The following is a 17,778-nucleotide window of genomic DNA, read 5'->3' as shown; positions in this document are numbered from 1 at the left end:
TCTGGCCTGGGCGCTCCTCTTCTGGACCAGGCCAGGACACCTGTCAAGGAGCTGTGGGGGGCGAGCACAGGCCATTCATGGGGCAGGAAAGAACAAGAGGCATAAAATGGAATTAGCTTTTATGCGCAGCAAGCAACAACACAGCCCAGTTCCTCTGGCTTGATTTGCTCCAGCTGGAGACTAAAACAGACCTCAGAAACTCACTCCAGATGCCTCCCAAGCAGACGGAGACTGAGGCGAGGGGGTGGGCTCGTCCTCTGAGCCTGCCTGGCCTGCCGCTCAGCAACTGCAGGTCTGTCCTCAAAAGGGATGTCAGGGGGGAGGAGAGCAAACAGGACTGGGACTGCCCAGCCACTGAGCAGCAGGTGCAGTCTCCAATACATAAAATTCCAATAGATAATAAATTTTCCTCTTTCCATGGTGTTTCTTTATTCTAGCATATTGCTGCACCCCAACTTCACTCTTTTGTATCATAGCAAAAATACCATCATCTCTAATTATTTCCATTGCTCATAGTTCAAATCCTGCCCGCGAATTTGTGATATTATATTATTTCTTCAAATAGTCCCAAAAAGACTTCCATTAAACATAAAACAGTCATGGTTAAGTTCTCTTATTTTAGCTGCCAGCTTTGTTGATCTATTCTTTGCTTATCCATTCTTTTCTGCTGGGAACTTCTTCATTGTTCCATTTCTGTGCATAGAGAATCCTAGCTGCTGTAGTTACATACACAAATAACCACCTTTTTTTAAACTTCTAGCCCTATAACCCCAAAAGCTTCAGTTTTGCTTTGTTGGTTTTTTTTCATTTGAGGGGTATAATCACTTTGAACAGATAAAAGTCATATATCGTTCCCCAAAATTCCTCGTTTTCATTCAGGTCCACCACACTTTCTCATCCTGGTCTTCTTTTATCTTCTTCCAGCTGCCCATGATTGTCAAGGAGATTTACAGACATCTCCACAGGATCCCAAATGGAAAAATCCCAAATGGCAGTGGCCACCTCATATCAAGACTGCAGTGTGCAACCTCATCTCAAAACGGAAGAACTCAGTGGTAGACATCCTTCTGGAATGCTCTCTGGAATGTGAAGAGTCTTTCAGTGCTTACGCAATCAGATTTATCGTCCAGCCCTCATGATCACTGATTGCAATAAAGAAAATGACATGATTGACACACATCATTTTCCTTAGGCTTCATATCGCCACATATCTCAAATATTGATGGCACTGAAGGAATTCGGCCACGCAGTCATAGCTAGGAAGAATGAGATGCTTGAGGTAAGGGTGCCAAAAGGAAAAGGAGCATTGCAAGAGTGTAGGTCAGCCACCCCCAACCTGGTGCCCCTTCCCCATCTGTGTGTTTTGAACTGGAACTCCCATTAGCCCCAGACAGCATGGCCAATGGTTAGACACGATGGGAGTTGTAGCACAACAATATCGGAAGGGCACCAGGTTGAGAAGATCCTGGCAGATTGGGTCCTTCACTGCTGTTTACGTTCACACCAAAGCATATGAAACAGCCTCTGGGTTCCTATTATCTAGAAAAACAGAGCCCCAGGGTTCTGTCTTGGGCCTGTTGTTGATCACCTGTTTTTAAATAAATGCCTTGGACGAAGGAAATTGAGGGGATGCTCAACAAATTTGCAGATGACACCAAACTGGGAAGGGTAGTCAATGCCACAAAAGACAGAATCGGGATTCAAGATGACCTCAACAGATTGGAGAACAAGGCCCAAACTTACAAAACAAAATACAGTAGGGATAAATGTCAGGTTCTACATTTAGGCAGGAAGAATCAGATGCACAAATATAGGATGGGAGACATGTGACTTGCCAGTAGTATGAGTTTCCTGGAGGGAAAAAATGAATCTTGTAAGTCTGCACAACAACTCCACCACTTACTGACTACTAACATTTTCCCAACTGCTAAAAGGTCCCAACTGAATGGTGACTTCTTCCTACTGCACCTAAGGTTTCCAAACACACTTTTCTCAATCTTTCCGTCCAGAATATGGTTGAGAGGAATGCCTGTATCATCCTTTCCTATGGGAAAATGGCATTTGGGGCACGGCAAGATGACCTGTGGCCATTGTGACAGAGGTCCTTTTCCTGTTCCGTAGCGTCAGGAAGGTATGGCTCTCATTTCTCCATGGACTCCTGTTGTTTGTTCTCTCGATTATACCGTATTGGCCCAGATATATGCTGCATCCTCAGATAAGCCGCACCTTTAAAATTGGGGGGGGGGGGAGGGAAAAAGACATATATAAGCCGCTCCCTTAAAATTGGGGAGAAAAAGAAAAAAGCCAATTAGATTCAGGGAATAAAATACCGGTAGTGTTTTTCTTTTTTATCATATACCAAGCAACCGCTGGTGCTGGACCCCCGAGCACGCTTGGTGTGGTGGTGGCAGAGATGGTGTCTCCAGTTCTCTGACGTGCTGTGTGCTTCCCCCACAACAGGAAGTTATAAAAGAGAAGCCGCTGGGGTCTTTCTCTATTTCTGTCCTCCGCCAAGCCATGGACACAATCAGCCACATGACGTAAGTACGGGGAGGTACTTATAGTCTCCTTACAGCTTGTCACTGCCCCACCTATTTCTGGCACCTCCCGTGCTGCTGGGTGCATGTTGCACCAGGACTTACCCATAATTATGCTCCACAGCTGCTGAATTAGCACTTTTCCTGTGAGTTTTGGATCATTTCCTCTCCCCTTCTTTCTCTTTCCTCTTCAGTGCCTTGCGACCACCCATAGACTCACAGCTCAGGTCAGAGCTGGTGAGGAAAAGCATAAAGAAGATGTTCTCACTGCCATCCCTGAAGCTGACGCTCAAAGCTGGGACCACCATGCGAGCACCAGAGAGCCAGGTAACTGGACCTGAATGGAGGAAAATGGGAGTGCCAGATTAAAGGGTTTGAGGGCAAAGAGTCTGAGGCATGAAATAATGCTTCCAGAGACACTTGACCAGGTTTCCTCAAACTCGGCCCTCCAGATGTTTTTTGGCCTACAACTCCCATGATCCCTAGCTAGCTGGACCAGTGGTCAGGGATGATGGGAATTGTAGTCTTAAAACATCTGGAGGGCCAAGTTTGAGGAAGCCTGCAACTTCACCCATCACAACAGGAAGTTATTGAAGAGGAGCCACTGGGGTCTTTCTCCAGCAAAATCCTTCACCAAGCCTTGGAGACCATCATATGCACGACCTAAGTACAGGGAGGTACATCTCAGTCCCCCTACAGCTTGTCACTGCCCCATCTATTCCTGGGTGCTGCTTCCCTTGCTCATTCCTCAAAAAGAAGGTGGCTGCTATGACTGCACAACCTCACTGTCTATCTCCACACACGGCAGTTGACTGCAAGGGATTCCTGCAAGGAAGCACTGATTGGATGCTGCTTGTATGTGTGTTTTTGTTTGTGGTTGTTTTTTTTTTTTTTTTGTTACTTGTGTTGAAATTTTAATAAAAATTTAATACAAATATATTTAAATTTAGAACCTTTTTTGACACAAACACATATATACACAATACAGACATGAATATAAACATGGGTATTCCTTAGATCCCAGCCCCTGTCTAGGTATTGTATTTGTGTCTCTGCTTTGGCAGCAAGTTACATCCAAGAAGTTGTTCTCTGCATATCATCTCTTCTAGATGCTGAAAGGAAGTTTTTACTCTGCCCCAGTGGGCCAGAGGGGAGCAACCAAATGGAGGCTAAAATCCATTTGGAAAGATTTAGTGTAAATACATCAGCCGAAGACCTCTGTATGCAAGTTAGTTTATAAAAGATGTGAGCATAATAATACCAAACAGAAATCAACAAACAGATTATATATAAATGAATTCTGGGGAAGAGAACAGTATATCCGAATAATGAGAGAAAGGAACAATATATGCAGATAATGATTACATGGAAAACAAAATAGCACGTTTATGCAATTACTTGCATATACTGTTCCTTATAAAGTACACTGCTCCCTTCCTCATGATTCATTTACATACAATATGCTGTTGATCTCTCTTTGATATCTTTAAGCTCACATCGTTCATGAACTAAAATCCATTCACTTACCTACTGCCAATATGTTTAAAATTATATTTTTGAAATAGATTTTAGCTTCTTGGGCCCACTTACTCTCATCCACCTCAACAGATTAGAGTCTCATTTTCTCATCAGTTACATGCACTCAGAATGTGACTCTTTTAAGCTGGAGGTGAAAGATGTGTGCCCTTCCCCCAGACCCTTAAAGATGTTAGAATCATAGAACTGCAGAGTTGGAAGAAATCCTAAGGGTCATCTAGCTCAGCCCCCTGAAATGCAGGAAAATGAAGGTGGCCCTTATGAGGATCAAACCTGCAACCTTGGCATTATCAGCACCACGCTCTAACCAACCGAGCTACCTAGTGCAGGATAGCCTTCTTTGGCAGAACTGTGATGCAAAGTCTTTAAGAACCAGTAGCTTTGTCTCTGGGAGCCTGGAGGTCTGAGCCTCCATTTCTAGCTCTATATGTATGACAATTTGGTGGCCGGGACCCTCAGTCGTTTCTGCTGCCAGTGGGACACCTAATTCTGCTGCCAAGGATCAAAAGGACACTAGGAGGGAGTGACAAATAGGCTATGGGTCTGTTTTGCAGGGTCACGAGACATGGGGTCACTTGGTGAAGGGGAGAGGCTATGGAGGCAGACGATATCATAAATAGGACACTTCCCCCAAGACATACAGGACACCTCAAGGGCCATGCAATATATGTCTCCCCACCACCAGCCCCGTCTTCCCCATGGCGGCAGCCAGCAAAGTTTCCAAAACTTCCACCAAAGGGAACCACAAAAAGCTGAAATCAGCTGCAGCAGCTCAGAGTTGCGAGTTCAAGTCTCCGCTCAGTGCGACTATTTGGGTTGCTACGCTGTGCACTGAATGGAGACTTTGAAGGAGCTATGGGGAATTTAACATACTGGCAGCAACATTTGTACTAGAACACGAAGCAGCCCTGTTTAGCACTCTCTTTCCCTCAAGCGACGCTCCCCGGCCCCTCACAATGAGGCAAGGAAGAAGGGCTAACCCTATGTTATCCATATAATCAGTTATCAGTAATCAATATATTCATATATGATCACACATAATCAGGGCTTACAGTATTTTATAATCCATTTTTGAATCAAAGGGAAGCTGTGCCTTAGCTAACTGCACACTGCTTGAAACAGCAAAATTAGGAGCCGACCTTTCCCCTACAAACATCCCTGTACCCTGGACATGGGGAAGACGTGAATCAGAGATTCTGATACAAAATCCCCTCCGATACAGGCTAAATTAATCCACAGAACAGGAAGAGCAAAACCACAAAATCTCCAAACTCCCTGTCCTGTCATAACTAGGGGAGAGGTTAGACAGAGCAAGCAATGGAAGGCAGAACTAGAACTCCGTGCTTGACCAGGAGCTGGTAGCATGACAAGAAGCTGGCTAATTGGCTAATTTTCGCTGGCAATATCGTGACTGCCTCATGGTTGTCTCACGATCTATGATTTGCTATGATCTGCTCAGGTATAAAGACCTCTGGATTTCTGTCAATCGGGGTCCCAGTTCCTTTTGGAAGAGATCCTTATTGCCTGGCAATAAACTTCACCTTCTTATTCTCCACTGCTGAGTCTGCCTGATCCTTATTTAACACCAAGCGAGTACCTGCTTACGTTCACGTGCTTCAACAACAACCCCGCAGAGTAGGGCGAGGGGCGAGAGACAGGGAGGCTGGCAGGCCAAGGTCCCCCCGCCCTGGGAGTGGGGAATCCCCCCGTAACCCCCGGGCCTGGCTCCGCACTCGGCGGGGCTTCTTTCCTGAGGCAACGGAGGCGGCTCTCTGCACATGCTCAGGAAACACGGCAGCCTCATCATCGGCCCGCCGTCAAATTAGCCCCCACCCCCCGCTTTTCCTTCTCCTCCCGCCACGCCCCCCCCCCGCGAAAATCGTCTAGCGAAGCGTCGCAAAAACCGAAAAACCCTTTCGTCTTGCGGGTTTTTCGTCTTGCGAGGCATTCGTCTTGCGGGGCACCACTGTATATGTCTCCCCACCACCAGCCCCGCCTTCCCCATGACGGCAGCCACCAAAGTTACCAAAACTTCCACCACAAACAAAAGCTGAAATCAGCTGCGGCAGCTCAGAGCTGACGGGGGAAGCCGGGAAGCCCCGAGTTCAAGTCTCCGTTCAGCGCGACTATTAAGGTTACTACGCTGTGCACGGAATGGAGACTTCAAAGGGGAATTTAATATATTAGCACTTGTAGTAGAATATGAAGCAGCCCTGTTTAGCGCTCTCTCTTTCCCTCAAGCGACGCTCCCCGCCCCCTCACAACAACCCCGCAGAGTGGGGCGAGGGGAGAGAGAGAGAGGGAGGCTGGCAGGCCGAGGTCCCCCCGCCCTGGGAGTGGGGGCTTCCCCCGCAACCCCCGGGCCTGGCTCCGCACTCGGCGGGGCTTCTTTCCTGAGGCAACGGAGGCGGCTCTCTGCACATGCTCAGGAAACACGGCAGCCTCATCATCGGCCCGCCGTCAAATTAGCCCTCCCCCCCCGCTTTTCCTTCTCCTCCCGCCACGCCCCCCACCCACCCGCGAGCCCCTCCTGAGGTAAAGAGACGGTCCTTACTCCACACCCGCCACCTCGAAGCAACCGCCAACTCCAACGGCTCTCCGCCCAGCCACGCCCCCGCGCCCGACTCACGGCTCCCATTGGCTGACAGGGACCGGGGTTCGCCCAGATACGGAGTCGGAGGAGGCAGCCAATGGGGAGGGCTCGGAACGGGGTGGGGGGAAAGGGGGGAGGAGGAGGCGGTGATGCAGGCTCTCCCGTTGCCTTCTGGGAATCGTAGTGCCTGCTCTCCATTCCTCCCCCCCCCCCTACAGAACGGCCATCGAAAGGAACTGAATGAAACGGAGGACTGCGATTCCCGAAAGCCACCGCGGCGGGGCTTCTGAGCTACGGGTCGCGAGAAGGGGCAAAACGCGCTCACCTGGTCCTGCCGCCCCCCTTTGGCTGTTCGTACAGGGGTGCAGGGGCTGATGCGGGAGGGAGGAGGAAGAGGATGGAGGAGAAGGCCCTGCGCAACGTGAGCAGCTCCAGCAGCACCAAGCCCTACCTGGAGAAGCTCACCCTGGGGGTGACCCGCATCCTAGGTAAGGTGGAGGCGGAGGTGGCATCCCTGGTTGCCATGGAAACGGCCATGGAGCCGCAAAGAGCCTTTCTTCCCTCTCTTGCTCATTGCATGGCGCTTTCCCCTCAAATCAGTCCTGTGAGGGAGGCCAGGCTGACTGACTGCCTCGCCAAAGGTCTCATCCTGTGAAATTCTTGGCGAAGTGGGTTCTTATTTGTTTATCGGGGAAATAAGAGCGGCTAAAGGGAGTGGGGAATGGGACAAACCATCCTCCAGGAATGGCCCTACTCCAGCTAGCGAACCAGGCAAAGGTACTGCCAGCTCAGTGACACTTTCCATTAGCTCTCCCTAACATTGGATGAATGTTTAGTTTAGTGTGATGCAAATCAGCCACAGTTTATCTCAGGCACACACATTTATCCCCCAACCTCCTTTCCCCTCAAGACTGGGAGCCCAGTCTAACTAAAGGACCTAACAGGATTTCCCCCTTTGATGCTTCAAAGGGCTCCCTAAGGGGGGGGTCCCCTTTCTGTCCTCTTCTATTTTCCACGCAGAAGCTTAAGATCTGCCTGCTTGATAGCTTCCTAACACCGTGTGCTGTGCAACGACTTGCTTCCTCTAATTCCGTCTTCCCCAAAACCAGTGACCTCTGGGAGATTTGGAGCTGATGGAAGCTGTAATGCAGTGGTGTCATGGACTGGCTGGATGCTGAGAAGCTTGGGAACCCCCAGGGGAAGAAGGCTCTTGGAATCATAGAATCAACTAAAAGCCCTCAACGACTAGGACCCAACTTATCTCAGGGCAGCCTGATTCCTGATTCCTCAATCACTGAGAATCTCTGGTGGTTCCCAGCACCCCTGAGTTTCATCTAGTATTCATTAGGGATGTACCCTTCAGTGTTACAAGCCCTGTGGAACTCCCTGCTACTAGAAATTTGTCAGGGACCAGCCCTCCTTTTTTGAAATCTTTGTTTGTTTGTTTAAACAGGCAACATGATTTTAACCAATGAGTATTGATTGATAGACATTTTTATGGATCTTTTGTTGATTCTCCCGTCCTTATTTTCCCACTTTCTATATTTCTGCAAAAGGACAGATTAAAAAATTTGTAAGCAAATAAACCAATCAACATGTGGTCTTCCAGCTATTGCTGGACAACAACTCTTATCTCCCCTCCCTGTTGGCCATGCTTGTTGGGAACTGGGAGTCCAGCAGCAACATCTGGAGGACTCCATGCTGACTCCCCCACACTATGCTATTCCTCCTCCCTCCCAATCCCTTTTCCTTTCATGTTGTGGCTCTTTAAGGTTGCAAGCCTAGAGGCTGAGAGACTGTCTGGTTTATATACATCTGCAAACTGCTTTGGGGAAATCTTTCTGGTTGAAGAGCAGGGCAACTATTGTTTACACTGATTACTCTTTTTGCAGAAGCTTCTCCAGGAGTTACTGAGGTGACGTTTGTGGAGAAGGTGCCAGCCGAGCGCCATGCCATTGTTTCATGGGAACAGGTAAGCCTGGCTATTATTTATGCATATTGCCTTTCCTCCCCCACGGTGCTCGAGTCGGCTTTTACAGTATTATTAGTTTGGATTTTCCATAGAGGTGATCAGAACAGAGCACCTGGAGGTGAGGTCATTTTTTAAAATGGGACTGCATGCAGAGCTGCCCTCTGGTAACAGAGCAGGTAAAGCTCGCTTCATGTGAAACTATTGATAGTAAAGGAGTTTGCAGTATGCCCCTTTGGCACTAGGTGGCACCGTCCTTCCTGGCTTTCCCGTCTCAGCCTCGCCAACCTGGTGCCCTCCAGCTCTTGTGGGAAAAGTGGGCACAGCAATGAATGCAATCTTTACCTTTGTGAAGTAGTCTACTTTCTACACACTTTCACACACCCTTCTCTGTCCTTCATCCTGGCAAGCGAGAAGTCTAATAAGCTCCAGGACATAGCGAAGCCAGGCAAAAACACTTGAGAAAGGTGTGAAGCTAGATGGCTGAGCAAATATGGGTTTGGGAGAGTCCCAGGTGGCAAGACCAACTTGGCTACTCTTCTGGCACTGATTTCAAGTTGTTTGTTCTAGGCAATGCTTCTCAAACTTTTTTCCCTGGGCCACATTTTCAGAATAAAGACAACACTGAATTCTTTTAGTGATAAGAAATACGTTGTAAAACAAAAAGAAACAACTCCTAGCAGTGCTTGATTTATAACACAGAAACCAACTACTTTATAGTATGATCATTCATGGGGCGCCCAAAAAGCTTAAAACAATGCAACTACATAATAGCAGAAATCATTCCCAAAGTGTAATTATAAGCAATCCTCTTACGTATCTTAAGTACGTTTACAAACTCTGTGAGAGGTGTGACCTTGCTTTTGTCATGTAATGTTACTGATATTAGGTGTAATTTGAGACAAACATATGCCTATCAACACAAAGAAAGCTTTCTCTTTTCTGATGTTACATATTTGTTAGAGTTCAAAATCCCTCTTCGCAACAACAAATCATGGAGAACTGTAGACTAATAGCCAATGCTCCTGAAAAGAAGCATGCATGCAGTTTCTGGCAATATTCCCAAAAATTATTTTTATACCATACTGAAATGTTTAAATGTTTTTTTTCCCTGCCACCCCCTTTGAGAAACACTGCTCTCAGGGGTGTTGGACATGTCCCTACCAATTATTCTCCCTCTGTTAAATTGGACCTGTAATGAGGAACTGAAGAATCAGGGGAATCTCACCTGCTGTTGGGTCCTGCTTTGAAGAGCTCCCTCCATGTGTGCGACGCACCCTTCCTCTCGATGCTGCCGCTCTGATAGCTGTTAGTTTAGGAGGCATGAGTTTTCAGGGCATGTAATCCAGGGCAGCAGAGAACCGGACATAGCGATGACATCAGGCAGCTGGCAGGCAGCTCAAGAAGAGGAGCAACGCAAACCTGGACAGAGCTGGCTCTGCGGATGCAAAGTTATAGATGCAGCAGGGCAAGGGGTCAGTCTTGACATAGGCCGACAAGAATGCTGAGGGGGAGAGATGATAGGGCTCTCAGACAACAGCTGGATACTGCAGGCCTGTTTCTGTCCATCTGGGCCAAGCAAAGTATAGGAGAAAGACAAATGTTGGAAGCAGTATAATGGACAAGAGGGCCAGCTGCACATCAAGGCTTGTTTGTTTATTAAATTTGTACACTGCCCTACACCCACAGGTCTCAGAGTGGATCACAATATAAAACCACAGTATGAAAAGCACAAAATACAAGTTAAAAATAAAAACAAGAACAAGAACAAACCAATAACAACCTCTCTTGTTTGCAGGCTAGCACACTCCACAAAGCAAGGATGCCCTCCAGATGTTGGGAAAGGATTGTAGTTTAATGGTAGAACATCTGCATTACACGCAGAAAGTCCCAGGTTCCATCTCCATCATTTGCAGGTAGAGAGCTTCCCTGCCTGAAACCCTGGAGAGCATCTGGACCCTGGAGACAATGGTGAACTGGGTGGCCCAACAGTCTGGTTGAGCATAAGGCAGCTTCCTATGTCCCAGTGTTGCAGTACTCCAACTCCCATCCCCCCGATCCTTGCCCATGCTGCCTGGCGCATATCTAGACGGGGCCACACTGGCAATTCCTGCCACAGAGACAGTGGCTGCTGCTTGATTCTCTTTTTCTCCTGCCCTCGCCTCTCCTTGCAGAAGAATGCCTGCGTCTTGCCCGAGGATTTAAAGAATTTCTACCTGATGACGGATGGCTTCCACATGACTTGGAGTGTAAAGTTTGACGGTAAGAATAAGCCTTTCACAGCTTGGGACGAGTTTACTTACAAGGTCGCCTTCTTCACTCATCCACTTCGATCTGCAGAACTGACAGCATTACAAACACCCCATAATACTCACTCCGCATATGTAATAAATTAATATTTTAGTGCAGCGGCACCCACACTTTAGAACTCCCTGCTTATTGACAACAGGCAGGTGGCTTCTCTGTCTTCTTTTTGGCAGTTGCTAAAAATATTACTGTTCAGGCAAGCCTATCCAGTCACAAAGACGTATGGCATGTGTTTTAATCCAGTTTTGAGCTAATCATTGATTTTAATTAATGGAGAGGGCATTACTGTTTTGTTTTGTTTTTGTTCCTGTTTTTATGGGGTGTGTTATGTTTGTACCTTGTGTTTTTATGCTGTGAACCACAGTAGGATCTTCAAATGATGTGAAGTATACAAATAAATAAATAACTTTTGAATGCTTTTAAATAGCCGTTTGTAACTTTTTGTTGATAATTTTGTCGATAAGCGCTCTTAGAATTTAACTCACAGTCAAACAGTATATAAATGCTATGAAACGCACACGAAATAAACACATTCTTATCTGATCAACAATTGCATTCAAACACCCATTTCCTCTACTTAAGTTGTATTCTGTCTTTATTTTTGGGAAGTGGGACAATGAAACGGGAGCTGTTCAGCAGCAGAAAGATTCCTATTTCAGCAGCAGCACTCTGCGTGGTGCCATCCCATCTTTGAGACCGTGATGGTTCGGCACTTGCTTTTTGCAAAAAGAAAGCAAGCTGAGATTCTTCTTCAGAAGGCACCATGTTCTGTGAGCCTTCTGTGCACCTACAGAATTGTGGCATCCATGCCAGCAACTTAGTAATGGCTGCCTTTCTTCCAGACAACCCAATGCCGCTTGGCTCGATGACCATCAACAGCATCTCCAAGCTAAACCGAGTCAGAGCGTCGCCCGTCTACGCCTTGCCCAATGCCCCCACGCTGGCTGACTTGGAGGACACTGATAATGAAGAAGGTACTGCCCCACCTCACCCCTTTGTCCATGGGAGACCTCGGTCCATCTCTCCGCACCTCCCGCTACCCCACCAAAGGTTTCCGTGACCTTATACACAAGCCCCACTGACGCCCAGCTTCTCAAGCTTTGCCTGGTTTGAGTATTCCTTGCCCTGCACCCGATGAGAATGTCTGCCTGCCTCGCTCAGCCTTTTCTTTCTCCCCAAAGGTAACAGTGGTCAGCCAGAGAAACCTCACTTGGACTCACGGAGCCTGGTATTTGAGCTGGACCCGTGTGGAGGGAATGGGAAGGTCTGCCTTGTGTACAAGAACACCAAGCCAGGTATGTTGTGTGATACCAGCAGCCCAAGAGCTGCCTGCACAAATCAGCCCCATCTGCAAACCCCAGTTAGCTTTTGCCTTATCTCCCACATCTCCGTTTTGGACTACTGTTCCTAGCACCATACAGTTGTGCTGGCTGAGACTGATGGGCTTTGTAGTCCAGAATATCTGGAGGGTACCAGGTTGACAAAGGCTGTTGCCTGGCTTTCATAATTTGCCATTATTATTATTATTATTATTATTATTATTATATAATATTAAAATTTGTATACTGCCTCAGAGGATGAATTTCCCTTGGAAATGCCTTTATCCTTTCTAGAAAGCACTGAGGCCCAGATTGTCATTCTTAGGCCTCAGAGTTCCTTATTAAAACCCCCTGAGAGGTGGAGTGGTCTGTTCTTCTCATATAATAGTCTCTCTTCCCACTTCCAGTTGTCACCCCGGATTCCGAGATCTGGTTTCTGGACCGAGCTCTCTACTGGCATTTCCTCACCAAAACCTTCACTGCTTACTACCGGCTCCTGATCACCCACTTGGGACTGCCCCATTGGCAATATGCCTTCACCAGCTACGGCATCAGCCCCCAGGCTAAGGTGAGAGAATGACAAATAGCCCGTCCCTTTTCCTAGGGTCTGCCGCTCCTCCCCATTCTGCCTTCACAAAAGCCCTGCAAAGAAGGTCAGGCTTAGAGTGAGTGATTGGCCCAATGTCACCCAGTGAGCTTCATGGCCAAACTGGAATTTGAACCCCAGCTTCCCAGGCCCAAGACCGACCTTCTAATCCAGTGTGTCTCAAACTTGGGTCCCCAGCTGTTGTCTGGACTGAAGTTTGATAAACACTGCTCTTACCACTATGCCACACCACCTCTACACTGATTGGCTGCTGCTCTCCAGGGCTTCAGGTGACATAGCGGGGGGGTCTCTCCCAGCCCTCCTTGGAGATACCAGTGGGGATTTGCATGCAACATAAATGCTCTCGCCTCTGAATGTATCCTTTTGACCCATGGCTGAAGTTCTTCTGTTCCCTTGCTCTGTTCTGTATCACTCCCACTTTCCCAGAGTGGCATTTAGACACTGACTCTCCAGACCCTACAACATTGGCCTTTGAGTCCCACTTCAACCCAAAGATGAGGTTGATTTGATTCCCCCACTTCTTCCCAATGGAAATCTTCATTCCCGCCTTGTTTCCTGGTGGGGAGACACCGACTTGTGGTCCGCCTCAGGTGCCAAAATGTCTTGGGCTGCCTCTGCTTGTGGATTAAGATAAGCCCTTTGTCCTGGATGGACATTTCATTCCCTGGTGAGAGTTGGACAGGAAGTGGCTGTTCCTCTCTGTAGAGACTTCTCTCTATTGAGATGGTCCAGGCCCCAGAGACTTGTAGAATCAGAAGGGATTTTCTGGCTGGTATGTCTGTTGTTCTTGAGACCCTGGTCTTGTTGTGCAATGGTCAAGTGAGCCAGGGCATCAATAGGACTGTTCCCAGGTGGCTTCCCTGACCCTGCGGAGCCCTGGTAGAAATCTTACAGCAAGCCTGGCTGGGCACAGGTACAGGTGTATATGCCTCTGAACACTGACTCTCTCAGCCCCTCTTGAAGACCCCAGGGATTGAACTCTGCATCCAACACACACACACACTCTGACACCAAAGCACGACTCTTCCCTCAAATACACCATGCAACATGGTTTTAGGATTACCATGCTGTGGTGTGATCTCTCTCCTGCAGCTCTGTGCCAAGAAAGCCTTGCAACGGGTAATAATATTTTAGCAGATCATCCAGGGATTAAATTGGGGATCTGCTCCATCCCAAGCAGAGCCCCTTCTGTCCCTGAGCCCATCTAGCTGCATTCCTGTCTAAGGCCTCCGGTCCCACGGCCGGCAGATAACAAGCCAGGAGCCAGGCACTCACCTTCTTTCTCTGCCATGTGCAGCATTATTTTTATCACCACTTTTGATAGTTATTAGATGGGCAATTTGCCTTGACAGGCAGGACTCGGAGACTAGAGTCCTCCTCTGCGTTAGGACGGCCTTTGGACCAGAGAGCCACACCTCTTTGGGATCCTGAGTTCCCTGGCTTACCTGTCTTTTACCTGGTTTACCTTTCTTTTTTTGCTTTATGTGTCTCTTGTAGGCAAATTATATTTAGATTTTGTTTGAGAATTATATGTTCCTCCCTGTTTCTCTTTGTTTTATTGTTCAATCCATTCACATTCCAATTCAGGTTTGCCTTTATCAACTTCTCTCAAGATAAGTCCACCTCCTGCTGCACCTTTTTCTTCTTCTTGTGCAAGCCGTTCCATTGCCTGCCTTTGCTTTTCCAGAGGGGTATTCCCATATCTGTTTCTTGTCTTTCTAAGTCCCTGCCTTGTTTTTCAAAAAAATTGTGTGCCTGCATTTCTGTTGTAAGTCTATACCTTCTGCCTTTGTATATAAATGAGAGTCCCTCTGGAAACTCCCATTTGCATTATATGTCTGCTTTTTTTAGGGCGGTTGTTAGGAACTTATATTTCTGTCTAATTCTCAATTTAAAAGGAATTTCTTTAAATATCTCAACCCTATTATCACCCATCCTTAGACCAGTTTCAGATCCCTTCTGGAGAACTGTTTCCTTTATTCTTCTAGTTATGAAAGTAACCAAGCAGTCTCCAGGCTGCTGTGTTCCTCTTTTTCTCCTATTTCTGACCCGGTAACAGGTCTGTCTAGCCTCCTCCACCCACTCCTCTCTTTCTCTTAACCATTCATCTAAGATTTTTGCTAAATGCTTCTCTAGTCTCTGGTTTTCCTCTTGCTCTGGTAAATTGCATATTCTCACTGTATTCTCTTTTTGTCTCATTTGTGTCATAAGAACAGCATCTTCTAATAGATCCAGTCTACCCACAACCCCACCCACAGCCTCTTTACACACTACTTCTTGTTTCACTTGCTCAATTTTTTCAGAGGTTTTCTCAAATTCAGCCAATTTCTCCTTGAGTTCTTTAACCTTTACATCCATCCATTCTTTCTATCTGCTGTGACAGCTGAGCTGCTCTATCCTCTATCTTAGTTAGTACTCATTTTCTAAAATAGTTCCTACATCTGTAATCCAAAATCCTTCCTCTGTTGAGCAAATTGCTCCATTACAAAGTCTGCCAAATCTGGTTTAGGGTCTGTTTTTCTCTTCCTGTGTTGATCCTCTTCTATCTGCTTCCCACCCACCACCAAGGTTGCTTAGCTTTTTCAGGCATTCTCAAAACAAAGTTTTTACTCCCAAGGTCACAGTTCAATATTTCTCTCAATATATCCTCCTCTGCTGTGTGCAGCATTATTTTTATTGCCAATTTTGATAGCAGCGTTATCAGACGGGCAATTTGCCTTGACAGGCAGGGCTCGGAGGTTAGAGTCATCCTCTGCGTCAGGATGGCCCTTGAACCCAAGAGCCACGCCTCTTTGGGATCCTGAGTTCCCTGGTTTATCTTTCTTTTACCTGTCCTTCATCTCCTAACAAGAGACTCCCTTCACTTCCTCTGTGCCATGCCAAACTTCGTGAACTTCTATTGTGCTGCCTCTTACTTGCCTTTTCTCCTGACTAAAAAGTCCTAACCTTGGCCACCTTCCTTCATAGGGAATTCGCTCCACCCCCTTGATAATTTTGGAGTTTGGATTTGATATCCCACTTTATCACTACCCGAAAGAGTCTCAAAGTGGCTAACATTCTCCTTTCCCTTCCTCCTCCACAACAAACACTCTGTGAGGTGAGTGGGGCTGAGAGAAGTGTGACCAGCCCAGGGTCACCCAGCAGCTGCATGTGGAGGAGCGGGAAAGCGAACCCGGTTCACCAGATTACGAGTCCACCGCTCCGAACCACTACACCACACTGGCTCTCTTTTGGTTGCCCTTTAACTTTTCCCAGCATCCTTCTCGAGACGAGGCAGCCGGAACCACACTCCTACCCTGCAGTGATTGCCGTTTGCTGCTCCTCACTTTCCCTTCTCTTCCAGCAATGGTTCAACATGTACAAGCCCATCACCGTCAACACGGAGCAGCTCTCTGAGGAGGCCGATTCCTTTGTGAACAAGCTGGACCCAAACAAGGTCTTCCGCAGCAAAAGCAAAACTCCGGTGTTGAAGAAGAAGCTGCCGTCCCAGACGCCCTCCTCCCAGAAGGGCCAGGCAGGAACAGCCCCCAAGAATCCGCAGCAGGCCGGAAGCTCCTCAAGGAGACGGGAACCCCAGCCCTGACTGACCTTTGCCCTTTGCCCCTGCACCACCCCACCGTCGTTTCGGTCCACTGCCCCACCCCCGAGAAAAGGCCTCCTAGTTTGTGGCTGGTGGAGCATCAAATGGGACCAAGATGTATTTATCTAAAAGTATTTATTTAAAAGGCTTTAGGCTCCGGTTGAATTTCCTTTGTGCCAAACGCAACCAGTGGGCTCAGGTTCAACATGGTCCTTCTTTGGAGTGAACGTTGCTAATAATAATGTTAATAATTATTATTATTTATACTCTGCCCGTCCGGCTGGGTTTCCCCAGCCACTCTGAAAGGCTTACAGCACATATAAAAATATAATGAAACATCAAACATTAAAAGCTTCCCGATACAGGTCTGCCTTCACATGTCTTCTAAAAGTTGTGTACTTCTTTATCTCCTTGACATCTGCTGGGAGGCCATTCCACAGGGCGGGTGCCACTACCGAGAAGGCCCTCTGCCTGGTTCCCTGTAACCTCACTTCTTGCAGTGAGGGAACCGCCAGAGACCTTCAAGAGGAGGACCTCAGTGTCCGGGCTGAGTGATGGGGGTGGAGACGCTTCTTCAGGTATACTAAGCCTGTCTAGGGATCATAATGCAATGGCTGGCTATGGGGGATTCCTCCTGGGAATCCCCTTTCCTGTCTAGATTGAGGAGCTAAAGTGCACAAAGGGTGGGGGGAAAGCAACCCTCCCCTGGGAAGCATCCTTTGAGCAACCTTTCTATGGCACTGATGGGAGTTGTAGTCCAAAACAGCTAGAAGTGCACCAGGCTGAGAGCCGATCACTTTTCAAGTCATAAACCAAACCAATCATCCTTGACACGGCGTCAGATGAAAGAAACGCAATCTGCAGTTTGAGCAATTGCGGATAAGAGAGTTTGGTGGTTTGATGTTTGCCGCTGGAACCATCAAGGTAGCCCTAGTTTGTTTGCGAACATCTCTAGTTAAAGGGGAAAGGGTCTGGGAAGGATCTCTGCTGGGGATCTAGTGGCCGTGGCACCAGTCAGGATTGTGGGCTACATCTCCCGTAATCCCCCAGCCTTTGGCCATGCAGACTTGTGAAGACGGCATCCAGTAACACCTGGGAGGTGCTGTGTTACCAAACTCTGCCTTGGGATGAGATTTCCGTACAATCAGAATTGTAGAGTTGGAAGGGACCCTAAGGGTCATCTAGTCCAACCCCCTACAATGCAGGAATCTCAACTAAAGCATCCATGAGTAAGGGCCCTCCCAGGTTTTGAAGAATTTGAATTTGTTTGAAGCGTTAAATGGTAGTCACAGGAAGAGGGTGTTTCTGTGTCTTACAGCAGTGCTTCTCC

General features: G+C 47.6%; 1 protein-coding gene and 2 long non-coding RNA genes across 4 annotated transcripts; 2 read left to right on the top strand and 1 right to left on the bottom strand.

Annotated features, from left to right (window-relative positions):
- Nucleotides 1–1,165: 1,165 nt before the first annotated feature.
- LOC309380220 lies at nucleotides 1,166–2,820 on the bottom strand. Its single transcript, XR_014172725.1, has 2 exons — nucleotides 2,643–2,820; nucleotides 1,166–2,226 (listed from the first exon to the last, which is right to left on the bottom strand). It is a non-coding gene; the product is annotated as an uncharacterized lncRNA (long non-coding RNA).
- Nucleotides 1,265–2,940, top strand: LOC309380225. Its single transcript, XR_014172735.1, has 3 exons — nucleotides 1,265–1,279; nucleotides 2,461–2,540; nucleotides 2,820–2,940. It is a non-coding gene; the product is annotated as an uncharacterized lncRNA (long non-coding RNA).
- A 4,086-nt stretch (nucleotides 2,941–7,026) lies between these two features.
- Nucleotides 7,027–16,824, top strand: TPGS2 (tubulin polyglutamylase complex subunit 2). Of its 2 annotated transcripts, XM_081929981.1 has the most exons (7): nucleotides 7,027–7,154; nucleotides 8,559–8,638; nucleotides 10,810–10,897; nucleotides 11,785–11,916; nucleotides 12,124–12,237; nucleotides 12,669–12,829; nucleotides 16,212–16,824. In XM_081929981.1, the coding sequence occupies exons 1-7, from the start codon at nucleotides 7,064–7,066 to the stop codon at nucleotides 16,449–16,451; spliced, it is 906 nt and encodes a 301-aa protein (XP_081786107.1). In that variant the 5' UTR covers nucleotides 7,027–7,063; the 3' UTR covers nucleotides 16,452–16,824. The 2 variants fall into 2 exon arrangements, with proteins under 2 accessions (XP_081786107.1, XP_081786108.1); XM_081929982.1 differs by lacking the exon at nucleotides 11,785–11,916.
- Nucleotides 16,825–17,778: the final 954 nt, after the last annotated feature.

The sequence above is a fragment of the Podarcis melisellensis genome, assembly GCF_964234715.1.
Source record: "Podarcis melisellensis genome assembly, chromosome: 11".
NCBI lineage: Eukaryota > Metazoa > Chordata > Lepidosauria > Squamata > Lacertidae > Podarcis > Podarcis melisellensis.
Note: the sequence above shows the minus strand (reverse complement) of the source record. Positions and strands in the feature narration are given on the sequence as shown.